This window comes from Meriones unguiculatus, chromosome 14 (assembly GCF_030254825.1).
Source record: "Meriones unguiculatus strain TT.TT164.6M chromosome 14, Bangor_MerUng_6.1, whole genome shotgun sequence".
Classification (NCBI taxonomy): Eukaryota; Metazoa; Chordata; class Mammalia; order Rodentia; family Muridae; genus Meriones; species Meriones unguiculatus.
The window spans coordinates 47205107-47225421 of NC_083361.1; the positions used below are offsets into that span (position 1 = coordinate 47205107).

The 20315-nt window shown below is 41.1% G+C and overlaps 1 protein-coding gene across 3 annotated transcripts in view; it reads left to right on the forward strand.

The window, feature by feature from the left end:
- Atp10a (ATPase phospholipid transporting 10A (putative)) overlaps positions 1–20315 on the forward strand; it is a 192743-nt gene that overhangs the window by 71797 nt on the left and 100631 nt on the right. For all 3 annotated transcript variants that reach the window (XR_009585526.1, XM_060367242.1, XM_060367243.1), the window contains exon 2: positions 11982–12186. Coding sequence is in view for 2 of the 3 variants with exons in the window: in XM_060367242.1 (XP_060223225.1) it covers positions 11982–12186 (205 nt within the window). In the remaining variant the exon portion in view is untranslated. The remainder of the gene's footprint in view (positions 1–11981; positions 12187–20315) is intronic.

Here is a 20315-nt window from a genome sequence, read left to right on the forward strand (position 1 = left end):
TAGCATATTTTAATTCATATGTAACAATGTTCTACTCCAGTGTCTGCCTCCACCAGGCCAATACTGTGTTTATTTATGATCCCAGAGTGATCATAATTGTGCAGACTACTATGTTTTAGGACATTTGCAGTAAATATATTACCAGGAGATATTGCTCTGGTGGCATTTTTAGAAAGCCTTTTTATGAAGAAGAGGTTGCTTTCATGATGTCTAATTTTGCATTGTGGTGAGAAGGTAGCACCTATAGTAGCATTGGTTGGGGTGTTTGGGAATTCAAAGACTTGACAAAGAACTTCAAGTCTCTGAAGAAAGAAATTGAAGAAGATACCAGAAGATGGAAAGATCTCTTATGGTCATGGATTGGTAGGATTAACATAGTAAAAATGGCCATCTTACCAATTGTATTACAGATTTAATGCAATCCCCATCAAAGTACCAACACAAGTTTTCACAGACCTTGAAAGAACAATTCTAAACTTCATATGGAAAAAAAAAAAGCCCAGAATAGTTAAAACAATCTTACACAATAATAGAATTTCTGGAGGTATCTCCATACCTGACTTCAAGCTATACTACAGAGCAATAGTAAAAACTGCATGTACTGACATAGAAATAAGCTGTTAATCAATGGAATCTAATCAAATTCCCAGAAATAAACCCATACACCTATGCATGCCTGATTTTTGAAAAAGGATCCTAAATCATACAATGGAAAAAGACAGTATCTTCAAAAAATGGTGCTGGTCTAACTGTTTATCTACAAGTAGAAAAATGCAAATAAATCCTTTTTTATCTTCATATTAAAGTAATTTTTATAAAACTGTATTTGTTTATTAGTTTCTCTCTTAACCAGGCTGTCACACACATAATTAAGACTCTATTATATTTGTCTAATAATAAGCTTCACAACACAATAACTGAGCAGTTATTACTCTTTTTTTTAACCTTCTAAGCTAATTTGGCTTCCTCTGAGCAGGCATCCTAGGGATACTTGCACTTTGTAGCTTTGCTTGCTGAGCTCTTTCTCCTGGTCCCTACCAAATACCTCACATGACTGAATCCCCTAGTTCGTCCTCTTACGCCTTGTCCCCTGGCTGGCAGGAAGTCCAGCCATATTCTCCACTTTGCTCAGTGACTGTAAAGCCTCTTTGTTGACATATCAGGGGACAATTGGGGAGTTGAATTTATAGAACATTGAAACAGGAGATGCTTGGAACAAAGATTGAAACCAGATATGGGGGGGGGCTACAGAAATTAGCATTTGAATTACATAATAACTTTATGTCTACATCACACCATCAGATTTGGGCTCCATCAGGATCAGAAGGTGGAGGCAGATGCTGATGGTATTGTTGTACAGTCTGGATCTCTATGTATTCAACAACCGGTATGAACTGAACTCTGTGGTATTTTTCACATCCTGCAATGGATGGGTTCTGAAATATCTGATGGCAGTCTGTCTCCTGTTAGTAAATCTCTATGACCTAACATTGGGTTTTTGCAAACATTAATTGCCCCTCTTCACATTCTGCAGCCATTTGGCTTTTAGTTTTTTTGAATTTTTATATTTCTTGCCTCAAAGGCTTATTCTGTTTGCCTTAGAAGAACCATGCAATGCCTCTTCTGTGAGCCAAAAGACCCAGCAGTTTCAGGGTGCTTGGGAGGCCTCAGGGGAGCTGATGTGAGTGGTGGGCTCAGTTCTGTGGGCTTTCCTATTTTTAGATGCATCTTCTATGGACCTTCCTAGATGGTTTACCTTTAAATTTACCTGATTACGATGCACTTTGAAGAATATGAAATATATCTGACTGCTTATGAAACAGAACACATCCAGGCATGCTTGGTCAACTGCATTTCTGTTGGTTTAGCAAGTGTAACCACTCTAGTGGTTACAACTTAATCCTGGATGTCTTAGCAGAAAATACAAACAGACAGAGACCAGAAGTCAATGTAATATCTATAAAAGACACTTGCCTTTACATGGATTGTGATGAAATAGGATAAGGAAATAACACTAACCATATAGCCATATTTTATAAGATTATGTTGAAATTGTACCTATGTGCTTGATTTCATTGAAATCTTGTGAACAATTGTGGTGTCTTTCTGATAAGCAATGTGATGGCTTTTTTTTTCTTTTTAAATTCCAAACCAGAAATCAAATGTAAGATGTAACTCCAGTCTCACTTGTGGTGTTGCTGACTTTATTAGTTAAAATGAAACACTTGCTTCAAAGGCAGTATTGGGGAGAAGTCATACATAAAGCAGACTGCAAGGTAAAGTCCAGATTTAAGGTTCCAGGAAAGGGTAAAGTGTATAAGGCAAGGCTAAAGAGCTTAGGGAATGTGGTGTGAAGGGGTGGGCTTGCTGGGAGACTGAACTAGGTCAGTTTCCTCTTTTATAGATCAGGAAGCTGAGGCATTCAGAACCCAGAGCCTGATTTGGAGGATGAGTCATAGCTCAGATGAGACCTTATATATATATGTGTGTGTGTGTGTGTGTGTGTGTGTGTGTGTGTGTGTGTATACATATACATATATCTGGGCTGTGTGACATTAAGCAGTGGCCAGATGGGAGGCATCATTAGCAATAGTCCATCATTCTGAAGTCAACGGATTAGTAGGTTTATAAATATACCATGTAAAAGGATCATGTGAGAATATATAGAGTGGCTTTATGCCACCTGGGACACAAACTTGAGGTCTGTGGCTTCTTCATGCAGTCAGATTTTATTTTTTTAAAGAGGGAGCAGTGCTCAGAGCTGCCACTCAGCCTGAACCCAGGAAAACAAACAAACAAACAAACAAACAAACAAAAAACAGCTTTCTACCTCAAAGAGAACTCCAAAGGGAAGTGCCCAGAGTGGGAGACCACAGCAAAGCATTGTCCTTCTATAACCACAGCTCAGGTGGTTCTGGGTGGATGATGTCTCTATGATTGTTTACGAATGTGTGGGCATTTTGACAAAAGGACTAGGCACTGCTTTTCTATGCCCCTCAAACACTGCAATGTATGTTCCAGCACCAGCTGCCTTTGTTTCTTTAACATGCATACCAATATGCATTCTTAGACCACACCAGTCTCGCCGGAACAATTTCAAATGAATAGGGGAGGTAAGGTTTCTTGCTTAGTCTATGTGAGATGTCTTTTTTTTAGGCCACCAGATCACATGTGCTTTCTAGGTCAAACCTCTTCACCATTGTGGATTCAGAGTAAGGTGGGTTTGTGACATTGGACTGCTCAGTCCCTTTAGGGCTCCTTTATCTGTGCAAAAGGGAACACACTGTTAGGACCAAAAGAAGGCTTCTCAAGGTATAGGCTGGAGAGTTCACTGTGTGGTGACTTCATCAGCCATGGTGTGGAGAGAGATGTGTTCACTTTTTGGTTATATTTACTGCCAGTACTAAGATGATGGAGTCTCAGTGCTGAAAGAAACTACGATCTAAGCCATCTACACCTGCTGGTGTTCGCTAAAGACCCCAAATAAAAACTCTGGAGTACCCATAGCCCTTGCATGGAGGGCTGTTCTGAAGAACAGTTATGTCTTTCAAGAGACTCAACAGACTGCTGTATTTGAGTGCTGAGTAAGTCTCTAGGGAGATGAATGCATGCCAGGAATGTTTACATACATGAGTGAGCTACTGGGAGTTACAGTTTGCAAAAGCTAGAGGATGTGGCAATTCCATGCACACATTCCAGAACTGTTTTCCAGCTGCATTCCCTCAGCATGGAAGGGTAAATTATGGTTTCATGCAGAAAGCACAGCACTCTATAGTCTCTTGCTTTCGGGGCTCACAGGACATGGCTGGGCACCAGGGAACCCTATGCTTACCTGGTTGCGAGAAACACCAGAATCTGTCTTTATCTCAAACAAAACAAACAAAACAACAACAACAACAACCCTTTACTTCTGAGGACAAATAGCCTAAATGTTAATCCCCATTGAAGTAGAAGAGTAGTCTCTCATTTCCTGTATTACTTCTCTGTACTTCATTTCTGTACTCAACACCTGATAGGAGCAATATGAGGAAGAAAGAGTTATTTTGCCTCATAGTTTGAGAGCATAGCCTATCATCGTAGCAAAGGCATGGTAGCAGAAGAATGAGGCAGCTGGCCACATTGCACCCACAGTCAAGAAGTACAGATAGGAGCAATACTGGTATTGCTTTCTGTCCTTTTCATTTTATTTATTCTGTGGTCCATGGTATGGTGCCAGCCACAGTGAAGCAGAGTCTTCCTGCATCAGCTAAACATCTGTAGAAATGCCTTCACAGATATATCCAGAGTTGTGTCTCCTAGGTAATTCCAAATCCAGTCATTTGGCAATGGAGATGAATTATCTCTCATTTGTTCTTATAGTGTCGCCCATCCTCCATTTTAGAAGTAGATCTTCTCTACTTTCAAGACATTAGTAATTGCACAGTAGAGATCACTCTCACTGTGGAAACACTGGACAGCCATAAACAAAATCATGCACTGAGTGGAAATCCTGATGTATACATCTCTAAACAATGCTTAAATCTTCAATTTATGAAGAAGTCATATCAATTTCTTGACCTAAAGCAAAAGTTCTTATTAGCAAGATAAAACAATTACTTTAAATTAAAAAAAAAAAACATGGTTTCTAAGAATAAACTAGTTTTAACCAAGTTTAAGCCAATGATCAAAATAATGAATTGAGGGATTGTTTTATTTTTCCTTTAAATGAAATTGGTCATCCTAATTCTTATACAAGATTCCTGGAGTGTCTATGATAGACAAATAGGGTCAGATGAGAGCAGCAAGGCAAAATGTATCAGATTATAAAGTGTTAACAATGTTTCCTCAGAAGAAAACTATGGAGACCTCAGATTCCCACACATCTGTACAACACTTCGCTTTCCAGCTGAGCAAACAGAGGCTGAAAGGTGATGTTGCAGGGACATCTGTGATTTGTGGCTGACTGACCAGGCCAGATTTCAACCCCATTCTGAGGTGACAGGACCTTTGCTTTGCTTGAAAGGACTTGCTTTTGTCTGTAGCCTTAGGCCTGGCTCTTTTTGCTCATGAGACATTCTTTTACTGTTTTTGTCTTTGTTTCTTATTTTTATTACTATATTTCTTACTTATGTTTGTTTTAGAATTTCAAACATGAGTACTACATTTACTTCATTCCAACCCCTCTCTCTCTTCCTCTAACTCCTCCTGTGGCCCCTCAAATTCATGACCTCTTCTTCATTATTGTTACATATATACATGCACACAAGCACTCATCCACCCCCATCCCCACCTCCCCACCAAAACCAAAAACTTCACTGAGTCCATTTAGTGTTGCTCCTATGTTCATGTGTTTAGGGATGACCACTTGGGACTGGAACTCAAAACTGGAGAAAAATGATTTTCTCTTTCAGCTGTCACTGACTGCCTCCAGCTCTTGTAAGATTTCTCCCCTTTTCATTGGCTTATCCCCATTAGTGTAGTCATTATGTAGGTATTGGTAAAGTATCCATATTGTTGATATGTTATCATGTGTAGATAACACTCTTTTGCTTGGTCCTCTGGTTTACAATATTTTCACCTTTTTCCTTTCCAATTTCCCATGAGCCTTGTGTGGAAAGATTGCATTGTAGGTACATCAGTTGGGGCTGATCACCCCACAGACACTTATTTTCTGTAATTTGATGAGGTATGCATCTCTGTAGCAGTCTCCATTTGTTGCAAAAAGCTGTTTTGACTAAAGGATGAAGCTACATTTATCTGTAGGTATAAGGGTAAGTATCTAGAATAGTCACAAATTACATTGGTTTAGTGGCAGTAGGTTACCCTCTAGGACAGTGGTTCTCAACTTGGGGGTGGTGACCCCTTTGCGGGGGTTACACTGCAATTCATAATAGTCACAAAGTAAAAGTTATGAAGTAGGAATGAAAATTATTTTTCCACAACATGAGGAATTGTATTAAACGGTCAGAGCATTAAGTTGAGAACCACTGTTCTAGGGTCCATGAACTCTCCAGTCACTATTAGTTGGTAAATCTTAAGGAACACACACATTTTCTCTTTCATAAGTGCTCTCTGAGCTTTTCTTGGATTGACAGTCTTAGATTAGTCCCCTCTTGTATCTTGAGCTGAGAACTCAGCAAACAGAAGAGCTGGTTATCATTCCTCTGGAGTGACCATGATTTTTGTGTGACCATATCTCAGCTCATGCTCCAAGACTGTTCACTGTCAAATTCCTTTGTTTGTATGTCATTTTATGCTTTGGTGGACTTCCTTTTCATGAGGTAGTTCTTTCTCAGTCATGGGTATTATAGAACTAAATGCTAAGGACATTTCTTGTTTACTGCTTTGTATATATAGACCATGGGGTGCTTGGGACAGAGAAGACGAGAAAAGAAAAAAGAAGAAAATGGAGTAAGAGGAAGAGAGGGGAGAAGGGAGAGGGAGGGTTAGAGTGCCTTTACCTTGGTGTAGGAATTAGAGATGACATGTTTATTTTTTATGGCTGTGTAATAAATATCACACACACATAAGTTGCTAAACATTAAACAACATGATCTCACACTTTCTATGGCCAGCAGATATTAGCTGGATCCTCTACTCTTGAGTCTTGTCAGGCAAAAGGTACCATCTGTCCTCCCATAGAAAGTTTCTGCATTTAGGAGAAGGTATGCTTTTCTACCTCTTTCCATTGGGTAGGTCTGGGAATGATCCCACAAAAATTTACAAGGAAATTTAATCCTCCGTGTAAGCAACTAAGAGTTATAACAATGATCTATTCTCCCACAGATTAAGGAACTGCTGGGTTATTTCAAGACCATCTCTGTCACAAAAGCCAGTTTATCTCTTGTCCTTGGACTCCCTTCTCATGATACCTCATACTACCTTGTGTGAAGGCAGATTTCCTGCCTTCAAGAAAGTGCTTCACCAAACACTGCCCATTGACCTTGAACCTCCTACTTTCTACTGAGCTGAATATGCTGCTGTTTTGGTTTATATATTATCCAGTGTGTGGTATTCACTTATAGAAACAAAACAAAACAAAACAAAATACCCGAAACTTACTAAGACAGTCTGAGGTATTCCATTCTCATTCTGGCTGATGGGTGAGGGGTTCACCCTCAGGTCCTGGCCATGTAGCCTCTTCTTTGCTCCCATGCACATCTCTTTCTCTGATACCAGACATAGATTCACAAGACACATGGCTAGGTCCATATCCTACTGGAAGTTGCCCCATGTGTCAGCTTATAACAGGATGATTGGTCACCTGTGTTCCATAGGTGTTTCTGACTCCAACCCATCCACAGAAGCTATGCATGTTTCCTGTGCACCAGTGTTAAAGGTCTTAGGGTCTTCTTGAAATCTGCTGCCACATAGGGGTAGCATCTGTCCTTAAAAAGAATTCAATATGTTCTTTTTATAAACAGTGTCATTTCTAAAATTGCTATAAACTCATCTGCTGTGTAGAGGACTATGATTGCTGTAAATCCCCTCTGTTTATCCAATTTTTAAAAAATTTTCTATCCATATAGAAAACATAGAAAAATATATGGATGATATCTATCTATCTATCTATCTATCTATCTATCTATCTATCTATCTACTATCTATCTATCTATCTATCTATCTATCTATCTATCATTTTGTGTGTGTGTGTGTGTGTGTGTGTGTGTTAAGATCGAACCCAAGACTTAATGTATGCTTGGCATATTCTTTGCCATTGAGCTATAGCACAAGCCCATCTCTATTACTATAGAACATGCAACCCATTTATCTCAGGTGGCCCACAGTTGCTGGAAAAGAATAGCTTTCTTTGGGTGGGGTACACTAAAGGCATCTGCAGAGATGGAGTACTGTGACCCCTGGGGTGTTCCTTGTGGAGAAGATTGTTGACTGTGTAACCACTTGAGCACTGAGCACAGAAGTCTGAGGAAAGTGGAAGTAAGCCTAAGTAGGTCACCTGGCCAAAGCCTCAAAAAGAGTGCTTCTAAGAGGCCACTGGGCATCAGGTTAATTTACTTCTGCTTTCTCTACAGTGCATTCCCTGTGCCCCGGTAGCCTGTTGAGTACAAGCATGTGAAGAAATCACACACTGTGCTGCCCTCATTCAACCTCTCTGCTCTGCTCATCTTTTTTTGGCAATTCAGCTTGTGAGCTCTTTCTAGCTAGAGACATAAGATTCAAAGTCCTGAGAGAGGTAGTAGTCATGCAATGCCTAACAGTGGGGATGTTTTCTCACACAGGCATCATCAGGCCATCTTGTTCTTGTAAGAACATTGTAGTGGTACACACATAGTTACACACTTATATGTTGTCACTCCATGTGCTATCTTGAGGCAATCAAAAGACACTCTAACCATGGATGTTTGCTGATGCTAGAGGAATCAGCACGCCACTTTAGAGTAAACATTATTTATAACTGGATGTGTGCATTAAAATTATCATGAAGGGGTTGGAGGTTTATTTTAGCCCAATAGTAGAACAGCTGTGGGCTTGGTTCCTCTAGCACGAGGGAGAAAACAAGAAAAACATAAAATGTGTAGTGGAGTAAGTATACAAACCAGAGACATCATCACTCCCCATTTAATATCATATTCTATACATGATTTTGTCTGCTGTGCTAAATGCCACTTGCAGCGCAGCAGCTTTGTGCCAGCATTACTGCAGACCTGAAGTCATGCATTACACCATGGCTACACAGCTGTTATGTCATTATGTGATGATAACCTTTAGCTCACTTTTGCAGAGGTCTGGCACTAAGCAGACCTTGTTGAAATGGCTATGTGCTGTATTAATCTATGTGGGCTGCCACAGCCAAGTATTCAGAGCTGTGTCTTCAGGAGTCTGTAATGTCCTGTACTATCCTTGGCCTTTAAATAGCCATCTAACCAGTGTTGTCACATTCATTTTGTGTGGACATCTCTGATAGCTCTTTCCTTGTTATAAGGACACAACTAACACTAGAGTAGCATCTCACCACACTCTCTTCACTCAGATCCCTCTGGAGCAGTGGTTCTCTCTAATACTGTGACCCTTTAATACACTTCCTCATATTGCCGTGATGTCCAACCATAAAATTATTTTTGTTGCTACTTCATAACTGTAATTTTGCTGCTGTTGTGACTCTCAATGTAAATATTTTTTGAAAATAGAGGTTTGCGAAAAGGGTTGTGACCCACAGGGTAAGAACTGCTGCTCTAGAAAGACCCTATCTCCAAATGTAGTCTGAGATAGTAGTGGATAAGACTTCAACATAATTACTTAATGGAACACAATCCAGCCCATAATATTAGGAAAGACTGACAAATATGTAGCATCTATTATTTTCCCCATAAGTGAGCATATGTATCACACATAATCACGAATACAAAGACATTTATCATGAGAAGAATACAACTTGAATTTTGTGAGGGATCCTGGTCTATGGCAGCAATATGTGCCCTGTGTACTGTTCTTTTACAAAAGATTCCCAACTTAGACTTTCACAGGATCTGCCCAAGACAGGGATTCCTGCACCTGAAGGGTCTTTTCCTCAGAGCCTTATTCTTCTAGATATCCTGAAGGGGGTGGTGTTGCTCTTGCTTAGAGCCTGTCCCATGTCTCATTGAAGGCCTTAGGCTTCTTCTGCATAGTGCCCTTAGTGACTAGCTATGGTAGGGAATTTCCTTTAGATGCACATGCCTCTCTCTATTACTGGTTCTAAAAATGAGGTCTATTGAGGAAGCCAAACTGAGCTCGCTGAGTTTTGATACTATGTACAAACTCACCAAAGACAGTGCTGCTGAGCTTCTCTGTCTTCTATCATCACTGTCCTGGAATGGATCCCAAGATCACCCGATCTGGGGGTCCCACTGAACTCAAAGTCTAGCCCATGGACTCGAGTACATCTACTGCCATTCTCTGTGGTAGAAATGATTTCCAAAAGGACTGCCTCTTTTAAACTGCTTTGCTCTTTCTGTAGAAACCCAGGAATGGTAATGATGAAGAAGGGAAATTAAAGGCAAAAGCTTCTAATGCTATAAACTTGGGGTCTGACCTTTAGAAAAGGAATTTTAAATGAGCTTAATATGTCTAATATGTTTGATATCAAGTTCATATTTCTCCAAATTTGGAAGGAATCAGACTGTTAATTAGTAAGCAAGATGGGTGATGGAGTATCTCTTCTGTGCCTTACCTCAGAATATCTCTGGATGGGGTGGGGTGAGAGGAATCTTAGTGTGATGAGTGGACCATATAGATCCTTGGGATAAACATAGTAGGCCTATGTGATCAATATAGTGGACCAGATAGAATGACATTTTGCTGTTTTGGGGATGTGATCAACCATGTGGGCTTGATTGCTACAGCCCACAGGATGCTCTCTAGTGGTTGTCTCTCTTTTAGCATTTAGGTTCCAGGACAGACACTATATTTAGATCTTATTTTATAGTGGCCGGTACTGTGCTTTGTACATAGTTGGTTTGGTGTATCTTGAATTAGTAAAACATAGGAAAATAGAGGCTTAAACTGAAAGAAGTATCAGGCATGGTGGTATGTAGCTGCAGTTCCAGCTACTTGAGTTTTTGTATGGTCATTTGAGCCCAGAAGTTTGAGGCCATCTTGGGCGACATAGTGTCTGTATCAAGAGACAGTGACCAAGACAGACAGATTAGAGGACAGAGAAAGGAAAAAGAAACAGGGAAGAAGCTGAAGGAAGCACTTATAGCAGTCAGCCCTTGAAGTTTGTAAGGGTTTCTTCAGATCCAATGTGGAACTTAGCTGAAAACATTCAGCCAATTCTTTACACTCCATACTTACATAAAAATCCAAGAAACTGCTAAAAACAACCTTTGTGTTGGATTACTAGGTTTGCTTTTCTCGTGGTCATGTGAATAACTTAACTAGCAAGTTCTGAAGGCTACAGCGATTGGTGACTGTAGCTGTTGTCCTGGGCTACTTCTTGATTTGGTCAAGAGGATAATGCTGGTCTCTTGTCCATTTTGTAGACCCAATAGTGACATATGTCATTGCTCACAGATCACTTCCAGGCCCTGCAGGAGCTCTTAGACCACCCAATAGTTTGCTAAACAGGTACAACATAAGCGTAGTTTCACAGGGTTTAAAGATTTAAAATTATATTCTTTTTATTTCAGGCAGATAAACATAAAGATTACCATTACAATTAAGTTACATTTTTTTGAAATAAAAAATTGTGGCACATAACAAAATCTGCCATTGTAACTATTTTAAGCATATAATTTAGTAGCATTAATGATACTGTGCAGTCTAACCATCATCACTACATCCAAATCACCAGGTAGAAACTGTATCTATAAGTAAATATTTTTTTCCTCCTCCAGCCTTTGATAACTATGATCTCTTTCTTCCTCTTTACATGTCCCTGTTCTAAGTCCCTCATGAGAGGAAACATGAGATAGTCCTTTTGTGAATCCTCCCATCACTTAGCACAGCATCTTCCCAATTCACCTGTGCTCTAGCTTTCATTCCTAAGTATTGGGTAATATTCCACTGTATGTGCACTGTATTGTCTCCCTGTCCATCAGTGGGAAGAGGGTTGGATTCTGCATTGTGGCTAATGTCATACCACAATGAACAGAGAAATCCTTGCTTTCTGTTTTTGGGGCACAGGTCCAGGAGTGGTGATTTTGACCATTTTCAAGTGATGAAGCTCATGACATTTATGGCTTCCACAGTGATGAGCTCCTACATCATTGTCTAGCTTTGAACATTTTTGTCAACCCCAAATCACTTCCCCCTTTTAAGCAGTCAGTCTCCATCTACCTTCCTTCCAGCCACAGTAGCCTTCCACAGTCTGTCCCTACAGTTCTGCAATTCTGGCCATTTCAAATAGACTTATATGCATTTATAGCCTCAAGCTTGTTCTTAAAAAACAACTTGCTGTTGTCAAAAAGTAGAAACAATGTTTCAATGATCCTCAAATACTCATCAGCCAAACTCAGCATAGTTGGATCTTGTCAACAGTGTTAATCAAAGTCTCTCACCAGGGAAGAAAAGAAATATGTGAATCGATTCTGGAAAGAAATTCGAGTAGGCGACTTCGTCCATCTTCGCTGCAATGAGATCATACCTGCGGACATTCTGCTGCTATCATCCAGTGACCCTGATGGGCTGTGTCACATCGAGACTGCTAACCTGGATGGAGAGACCAACCTGAAGAGGCGGCAAGTGGTCCGTGGCTTCTCGGAGCTTGTAAGTGGTCTGCATTCTCAGAGCACCACAGGCATCTGTCTCCTATGTGGGTCTTTGTCTCTGGGCTGGGCCACTTTTTCTGGTAGACCGACACTGAGAGTCTGAGAGCCTCTCTTCCTGAGAAAGCGCATGGTCAACCTGATCCTGTGGGCATGGGGATTTTTCTGACTATGATTTCCAGGGTACACTTACTGAGTTTCTCAGAATGATGTTTTAGTCTTTGAAGAATTGTGAGTGAACATTCTGAAACAGTCAGTGTTTACTCAGTCACTATGCTAGGTCACCAAATGGCAGCATAGCAGAGTCACAGCCTGTTCCCATGTAGGTTGGGAACATTATCTCCTCAAGAGACTTTTTCAGTTCAGCCTCCGGGCTTCAAAAGATGAGTTCTTTCTCAGATAAGAGTGGGGTTGAGTGAGGAGTAGAAAGGGAGGTTTTACCCACAAACAAGCTAGGAAATACAGAATCCCCAAGGGGCTTTCCCATAGGTGTTCTTTTTTTTTTTTTTTAAAGTTCAGTTTTGTTTTGTTTTTGTTTTTTATCAGTTACATTTTATTAACTGTATCCCAGCCGTGTCCCGCTCCCTCATTCCCTCCCAGTCCCTCCCTCCCTCCCTCATCTCCACAGTGCCCCTTTCCAAGTCCACTGATAGGGGGCCCTCCTCCCCATTCATCTGATCCTGTTTTATCAGGTATCTTCAGGACTGGCTGCAAAGCCCTCCTCTGTGGCCTAACAGGACTGCTCCTCCCTTCGGGGGTGGGGAGACTAAAGAGCCAGTCATTGAGTTCCTGTTAGAAATAGTCCTTGTTCCCCTCACTTTGGGAAACCAATTGGTTACTGAGCTACCACAGGCTACATCTGAGTGGAGGTTCTAGGTTATATCCATACATGGTCCTTGGTTGAATGTCAGTCTCAGAAAAGACCCTGTGCCCAGATATATTTGGTCCTTGTGGAGCTCCTATCCTTTCCCCATCAGACTAACTCCCCTTCTTTCTTATGATTCCCTGTACTCTGCCAAAGGTTTGGTCATGAGTCTTTGCTTTGAAAACACTGCTAGTTAAGAGTCTTTCAGATGCGCTCAGTAGACTCCTGTCATACGTTCAATGCACATCCCATCTGTCTTTCTAAACGAGGATTGATCATCTTACCCCATGTCAGCTCAATTGGTTATCTTTTTTAGGTGTATAGATTTCGTTATGTTTATCATATCTTATAGGTCTATATAAGTGAGTATATCCCATGTTTGTCTTTCTCCTTCTGGGATATTTCACTCAGAATGATCTTTTCTAGATCCCACCATTTGCCTGCAAATTTCATGATTTCCTCCTTTTTGATTGCTGAGTAGTATTCCATGGTATAAAAATACCACAATTTCTGTACCCATTCCACCGTTGATGGACATCTGGGTTGTTTCCAGGTTCTGGCTATTACAAATAGAGCTGCTATAAACATGGTTGAGCAAGTGTCCTTTTTGTGTACTTGAACAAACTTTGGGTATATACCTAGCAGTGGTATAGCTGGGTCTGGAGGAAGCACTATTCCTATTTGTCTTAGAAAGCGCCAGATAGCTTTCCAGAGTGGTTGTACCAGTTTACATTCCCACCAGCAGTGGAGGAGGGTTCCCCTTTCTCCACAACCTCTCCAGCATGTGTTGTCGCTTGAGTTTTTCATCTTGGCCATTCTGATGGGTGTAAGGTGATATCTCAGGGTCGTTTTGATTTGCATTTCCTTGATGGCTAATGAGGATGAGCATTTCTTTAAGTGTTTTTCTGCCATTCGATATTCCTCTGTCGAGAATTCTCTGTTTAGCTCTTTTCCCCATTTTTTAATTGGATTACTTGGATTGCTGCTTTTCAGCTTCTTTAGTTCTTTGTATATACTGGATATCAGTCCTCTGTCAGATAAAGGGTTAGTGAAGATTCTTTCCTAATCTGTAGGCAGTCGTTTTGTTTTGATGACAGTATCCTTTGCTTTACAGAAACTTTTCAGTTTCATGAGGTCCCATTTATTGATTGTTGCTCTTAGAGCCTGTGCTGTTGGTGTTCTGTTCAGGAAGTTGTCTCCTGTGCCAATGAGTTCTAGGCTGTTCCCCACTTTTTTTCCAATTGATTTAGGGTATCTGGTTTTATGTTGAGGTCCTTGATCCACTTTGACTTTAGTTTTGTGCAGGGTGATAAATATGGATCTATTTTCATTTTTCTGCATGTAGACATCCAGTTGGTCCAGCACCATTTGTTGAAGATGCTGTCTTTTTTCCATTGAATGGATTTGGCTTCTTTGTCAAATATCAAGTATTCATAGGTGTGTGGATTTATTTCTGGGTCTTCTATGCGGTTCCATTGATCCTCCTTTCTGTTTCCATGCCAATACCATGTAGTTTTTATTACTGTTGCCCTGTAGTACAGCTTGAGATCAGGAATGGAGATACCTCCAGATGATCTGTTGTTGTACAGGATCGTTTTGGAGATTCTGGGTTTTTTATTTCTCCATATGAAGCTGAGAATCTTTTTTTCAAGGTCTGTAAAGATTTGAGTTGGTATTTTGATGGGAATTGCATTGAATCTGTAGATTGCTTTTGGCAGTATGGCCATTTTCACAATGTTAATCCTACCAATCCATGAGCACGGGAGATCTTTCCATCTTCTGATATCTTCTTCGATTTCTTTCTTCAGAGACTTGAAGTTTTTCTCAAACAGGTCTTTCACTTGCTTGGTTAGAGTCACACCAAGGTACTTTATGTTATTAGTGGCTATTGTGAAGGGTGTTGTTTCCCTAATTTCTTTCTCAGCTTTTTTGTCTTTGGTATATAGGAGGGCTTCTGATTTTTTTGAGTTGATTTTGTATCCTGCCACTTTGCTGAAGGTGTTTATCAGCTGAAGGAGTTCTCTGGTTGAATTTTTGGGGTCGCTCATGTGTACTATCATATCATCTGCAAATAGTGACACTTTGACCTCTACCTTTCCGATTTGTATCAGTGGGATTGATTTAAGTTTCTCTCCATTGAGTTTGATGTTAGCTATAGGCTTGCTATATATTGCCTTTACTATGTTTAGGTATGTGCCTTGTATCCCTGATCTCTCCAAGACTTTAAACATGAATGGGTGTTGGACTTTGTCAAATGCTTTTTCGGCATCTAAGGAGATGATCATGTGGTTTTTCTCCTTCAGTTTGTTTATGTAGTGGATTACATTGATGGATTTCCATATGTTGAACCACCCTTGCATGCCTGGGATGAAGCCTACTTGGTCATGGTGGATGATATCTTTGATGTGTTCTTGGATTCGGTTTGCAAGTATTTTATTGAGTATTTTTGCGTCAATGTTCATAAGAGAGATAGGCCTGAAGTTCTCTTTTTTTGTTGGGTCTTTGTGTGGTTTAGGTATTAAGGTGACTGTGGCTTCGTAGAATGAGTTTGGTAGTGTTTCTTCTGTTTCTATTTTGTGGAATAGCTTGAGGAGAATTGGAGTTAGCACTTCTTTGAAGGTCTTGTAGAATTCTGCGCTGAAGCCATCTGGTCCAGGGCTTTTTTTGGAGGGGAGACTGTTAATGACTGCTTCGATTTCCTTGGGAGATATAGGGCTATTCAATCTTTCTACCTGATCTTGACTTAGTTTTGGTAGATGGAATCTTTCAAGAAAATTATCCATTTCATTTAGATTCTCAAATTTTGTGGCATATAGGCTTTTGTAGTATGACCTAATAATTGTTTGGATTTCCTCAATGTCTGTGGTTATGTCCCCATTTTCATTTCTGATTTTGCTGATCTAGATAGTTTCTCTCTGCTTTTTAGTTAGTTTGGCTAAGGGTTTGTCTATCTTGTTGATTTTCTCAAAGAACCAGCTTTTTGTTTCATTGATTTTTTGGATAGTTTTATTTGTTTCTAGTTGATTGATTTCAGCCCTTAGTTTGATTATTTCCAGCCGTCTGCTCCTCTTGGGTGTATCTGCTTCTTTTTTTTCTAGGGTTTTCAGTTGGGCCATTAAGTTGTTTGTATGTGATGTTACGAATTTCTTCTTGCAGGCACTTAGTGCTATAAATTTTCCTCTGAGCACTGCTTTCAATGTGTCCCATAAATTTGGGTATGTTGTGCCTTCCTTTTCATTGAATTCTAGGAAGTCTTTAATTTCTTTCTTTATTTCTTCCTTAACCCAGCTGTCATTGAGTAGTAAGTTGTTCAGTTTCCATGTGCGTGTCGGCTTTTTGTTGTTTCTGTTGTTGTTGATGTCTAGCTTTAGTCCATGGTGGTCAGATAGTATACAAGGGATTATTTCAATCCTTTTGTATCTGTTGAGGCTTGCTTTGTGGCCCACTATATGGTCTATTTTGGAAAAGGTTCCATGTGGTGCTGAAAAGAAGGTGTACTCTTTTGAGTTTGGGTGAAATGATCTGTAGACGTCTATTAGGTCCATTTGATTTAGGGATTCTGTGAGTGCTTTTATTTCCCTATTTGGTGTCTGTCTAGTTGATCTGTCCCTTGGTGAGAGTGGAGTGTTGAAGTCTCCCACTATTAAGGTATTAGGATCAATGTATGATTTAAGCTTTAATAATGTTTCATTTACGGATGTCGGTGCTCTTGTATTTGGAGCATAGATATTCAAGATTGTGATGTCCTCTTGGTGGATTTTTCCTTTGATGAGAATATAGTGGCCCTCCTTATCTTTTTTGATTAACTTGGGTTGAAAGTCTATTTTATTAGATATTAGGATGGCTACTCCAGCTTGTTTTCTGGAACCATTTGCTTGAAAAACAGTTTTCCAGCCCTTTACTCTGAGGTAGTGTTTGTCTTTGTTGCATAGGTGTGTTTCTTGGATGCAACAGAATGTTGGATCCTGTTTCCTTAACCATTCTGTTAGCCTGTGTCTTTTTATTGGTGAGTTGATTCCATTGATATTGAGAGATAATAGTGACCAATGCATGTTAGTTCCTTTTGTAATGGAGTCGATGATCTAACCCTGTTTCATTGATTGTTTTCTTTTCATTTTTGTTGGGACATTATCTGTATGCCCTGTTTTCTTGGGTGAATTTGTTTTCATTGGATTGGAGTTTTCCTTCTAGTATCTTTTGTAGGGATGGTTTGCTGTGTAGATATTGTGTAAATTTAGTTTTGCCATGGAATATTTTGTTTTCTCCATCTATGTTGATTGAAAGCTTTGCAGGGTATAGTAGTCTGGGTTGACATTTGTGATCTCTTAGAGTCTCCATGATACTTGCCCAGGCCCTTCTGGCTTTCATAGTTTCTGATGAGAAGTCCAGTGTGATTCTGATAGGTCTACCTTCATATGTTAGTTGGCCTTTTTCCCTTGCTGCTTTTAATATCTTTTCTTTGTTCTGTAGATTTAGTGTTTTGACTATGAAGTGACGTGATGTGTTTCTTTTCTGGTCTAGTCTATTTGGAGTTCTGTAGGCCTCTTGTATATTTATGGACATCTCTTTCTTTAATTTGGGAAAATTTTCTTCTATGATTTTCTTGAAAATATTTTCTGGACCTTGGAGTCTGGAGTCTTCTTTTTCGTGAATTCCTATTATTCTTAGATTTTGTCTTTTCATAGCATCCTTGATTTCTTGGATATTTTGTGATTGGAACTTTTCTGATTTTACTTTTTCTTTGAGAGAAGTATCCATTTCTGCAAGTGTGTCTTCAGCTCCAGAGATTCTCTCTTCCATCTCTTGTATTCTGTTGGTGATGCTTACTTTTGTGGTTCCTGATCTTTTCTCCAAGTTCTCCAGCTCAAGGGTTTTCTCATTTTGTGTTTTCTTTATTGATTCTAATTCTGTTTTCATGACTTGCACCATTTCTTTCATGTGTTTGAATTTGGATTCCTGTCTCTCTACGATGGCCTCTATTTCTTTTTTCATTTCCTTCTTATATGCCACTAATTTTTCCTCTACTTGTGTATCTATTTGTTTGGCTATGTTTGCCTGTGTTTCTTTAAGGATATTGTCTATTTCTTCTTTCTTTGCCTCCAATTGACTGGCCATCTCTTTGAAAGACTTGTTCATTTCCTCCTTATGAGCCTCAAATAATTGGGCAAGCATGGCTTTAAAATCATTTTCCTGTGCTTCTGCTGAATTGGAGTATCCATCGATTTTGGGGTTTGCTGGTGAAGTCATGATGTCCTGATTTATGTTTGAAGTGTTCTTTCGCCTACCCCTGGCCATTGGCTTATCTGAAACCTTCCCTGTTTGTTTTTGAATTCTGCAGATCAGACTGGTGCTGTCTCTCTCTGGTATCTGGAGGGTTCTTCAGGAAGCTGAGCACTCTCAGCGTGTGCTGAGGACTAGCTGTACCTGTGGGAGGAAAGTACGCAGGCGCAAACGGGGCAAATGCAAGCGTGTGTGTGCGCGCACGTGTGTGTGTGTGTGTGTGTGTGTGTGTGTCTGTGTGTGTAAGTGTGCGTGGATGAGTTTCTCGAGGGACAGAGTGATGGCTAATGTTGAACCCTTGAGTGTGTGGGAGGGACTCTGCACTGTATATGTCGCAGGCGCTAATGATGATCGCAGCGCAATTTCTGGCATTAACTGTCTTAACTCCTCAATCAGGCTCACAGGGCAGGAACTTCAATGTCCCTAGTGCCCCTCTGTTTCCCAAAGTGGGTATGTGGGTGGGAGGGGGGTTCGATGCCTGGCTTCTGATTTAGAAGGGCCCAGGATCTGGGGAACTGCAGATTCTCAAGGGTGCACTCACTTACAGGCAGGTCTCTTGGCAGAGATCGTGGTATCCGGGGCTCTCTGCTCTCTGGTTTGGCCCTGCTTCTTTGATGTGTTCTGTCAGTTTTGTGCTGCTGTCACTGCCAGGTTCTGAGGTCTTGCTGCAGCTGGAGATTTCAGGGTGGTCACTTCAGCAGGGATGGGGTAACGAGGCTCTCATTTCTCTGGTTTGGCCCTGGTTAGTCTTAAACTGGAGGGCTGTGGTGCCCCGCCAGTTCAGTGCTGCTCCGCTGCCATGTCCCGCTGTAACTGGAGACTGGGTTGCTAGTCCCAATGCTTTCTGGGAGGTCCTGGGATCTCTTTGTTGTGCTCTCCAAGCTTGGGAGCCCCAGCGCCTGGTGTGTCCAGGTTGTATGACGTTTCTGCCTGGTTTTGGTGAGTATATAGCGTATTCTCTGTCACTGTGGGATTGGGCGGGCCGTACCGTCAGTGATGGCGATCCTGTGGAGCTAGTATGGTGTCTAGCAGATTCGCGCCCTGGGAGGATGGTGCAGCCGCTGCGCGAATCTGGGACTCCGGGACACGTACTGCTGGCTTTTGTCTGCCGCTAAAGTGCTTGGGGCTCCGTCTCAGCGGCTGTATACCCCAGGCAGTTAGGTCTGTGCTGAGAAAAATGAGTCCGCTGTGCCACTGTGCCGCTGTGCCGAGGAGGAAGGAGGTCTGGGGGAAGGGAGTGCCGCAAGAACAAAGGATCATTTCTCTCCTTCCCCAAGCAAGTCTCCGGGTGATGGGAGGCCAAAGTTTTCACCTCCTGCAATGTTCCCTGTTTTTCAGAAAGCCTCGCTTTGATGTTCCTGGGTTGGGGGTCCTTCCATTCTCCAACTCAGAAGATCAGGTATCCCACTGCTCAGAAACTGTGTGTGCTAGTCGCCATCTTGGCTCCCCCCCCCCCAATAGGTGTTCTTAAGAAAGGTTTGTCCCTTTTAGGTCTGTGCAGGGACATCCAGTGCTAACACCCTGTGACGTAAGGACACAAAAGCCTCTGGATATGTCTAAAAGGAAGTGGGGAAACCTCCTGACCTCACCTACTCTATTCTGCTTTGCTTGTCTGAGTCACTCCGTCAGGTCTGGCCACTGTATGTACTAAGGATGCTTTGAAAAGTGACCACAGGATGTGAGTCCTGCATTTAAGGGAGGATCATTGAAGATTTCTTTTGCCACATGGGGTCATGCTACCCATTTCTCCAATAAAGTTTTGGTGGGCTCAGAACCAGGGTTCAAGGGGCTGGTGTCAGCAACTCGCTTTGTTTGATAGTTTACAGGTCTGAAGGAAGGTAGTGTAGGCATTGCAGGCGAAGTGACTCCTCTATCAGGACTGCGGAGGGGCTAGGAGTCCTGCTTCCCACTCTTGCATTGTCTTGCAGTTTACATCATTCACCATCACTGGCAGAGATGCCTCTTCACACTCTGAGAAGACCACA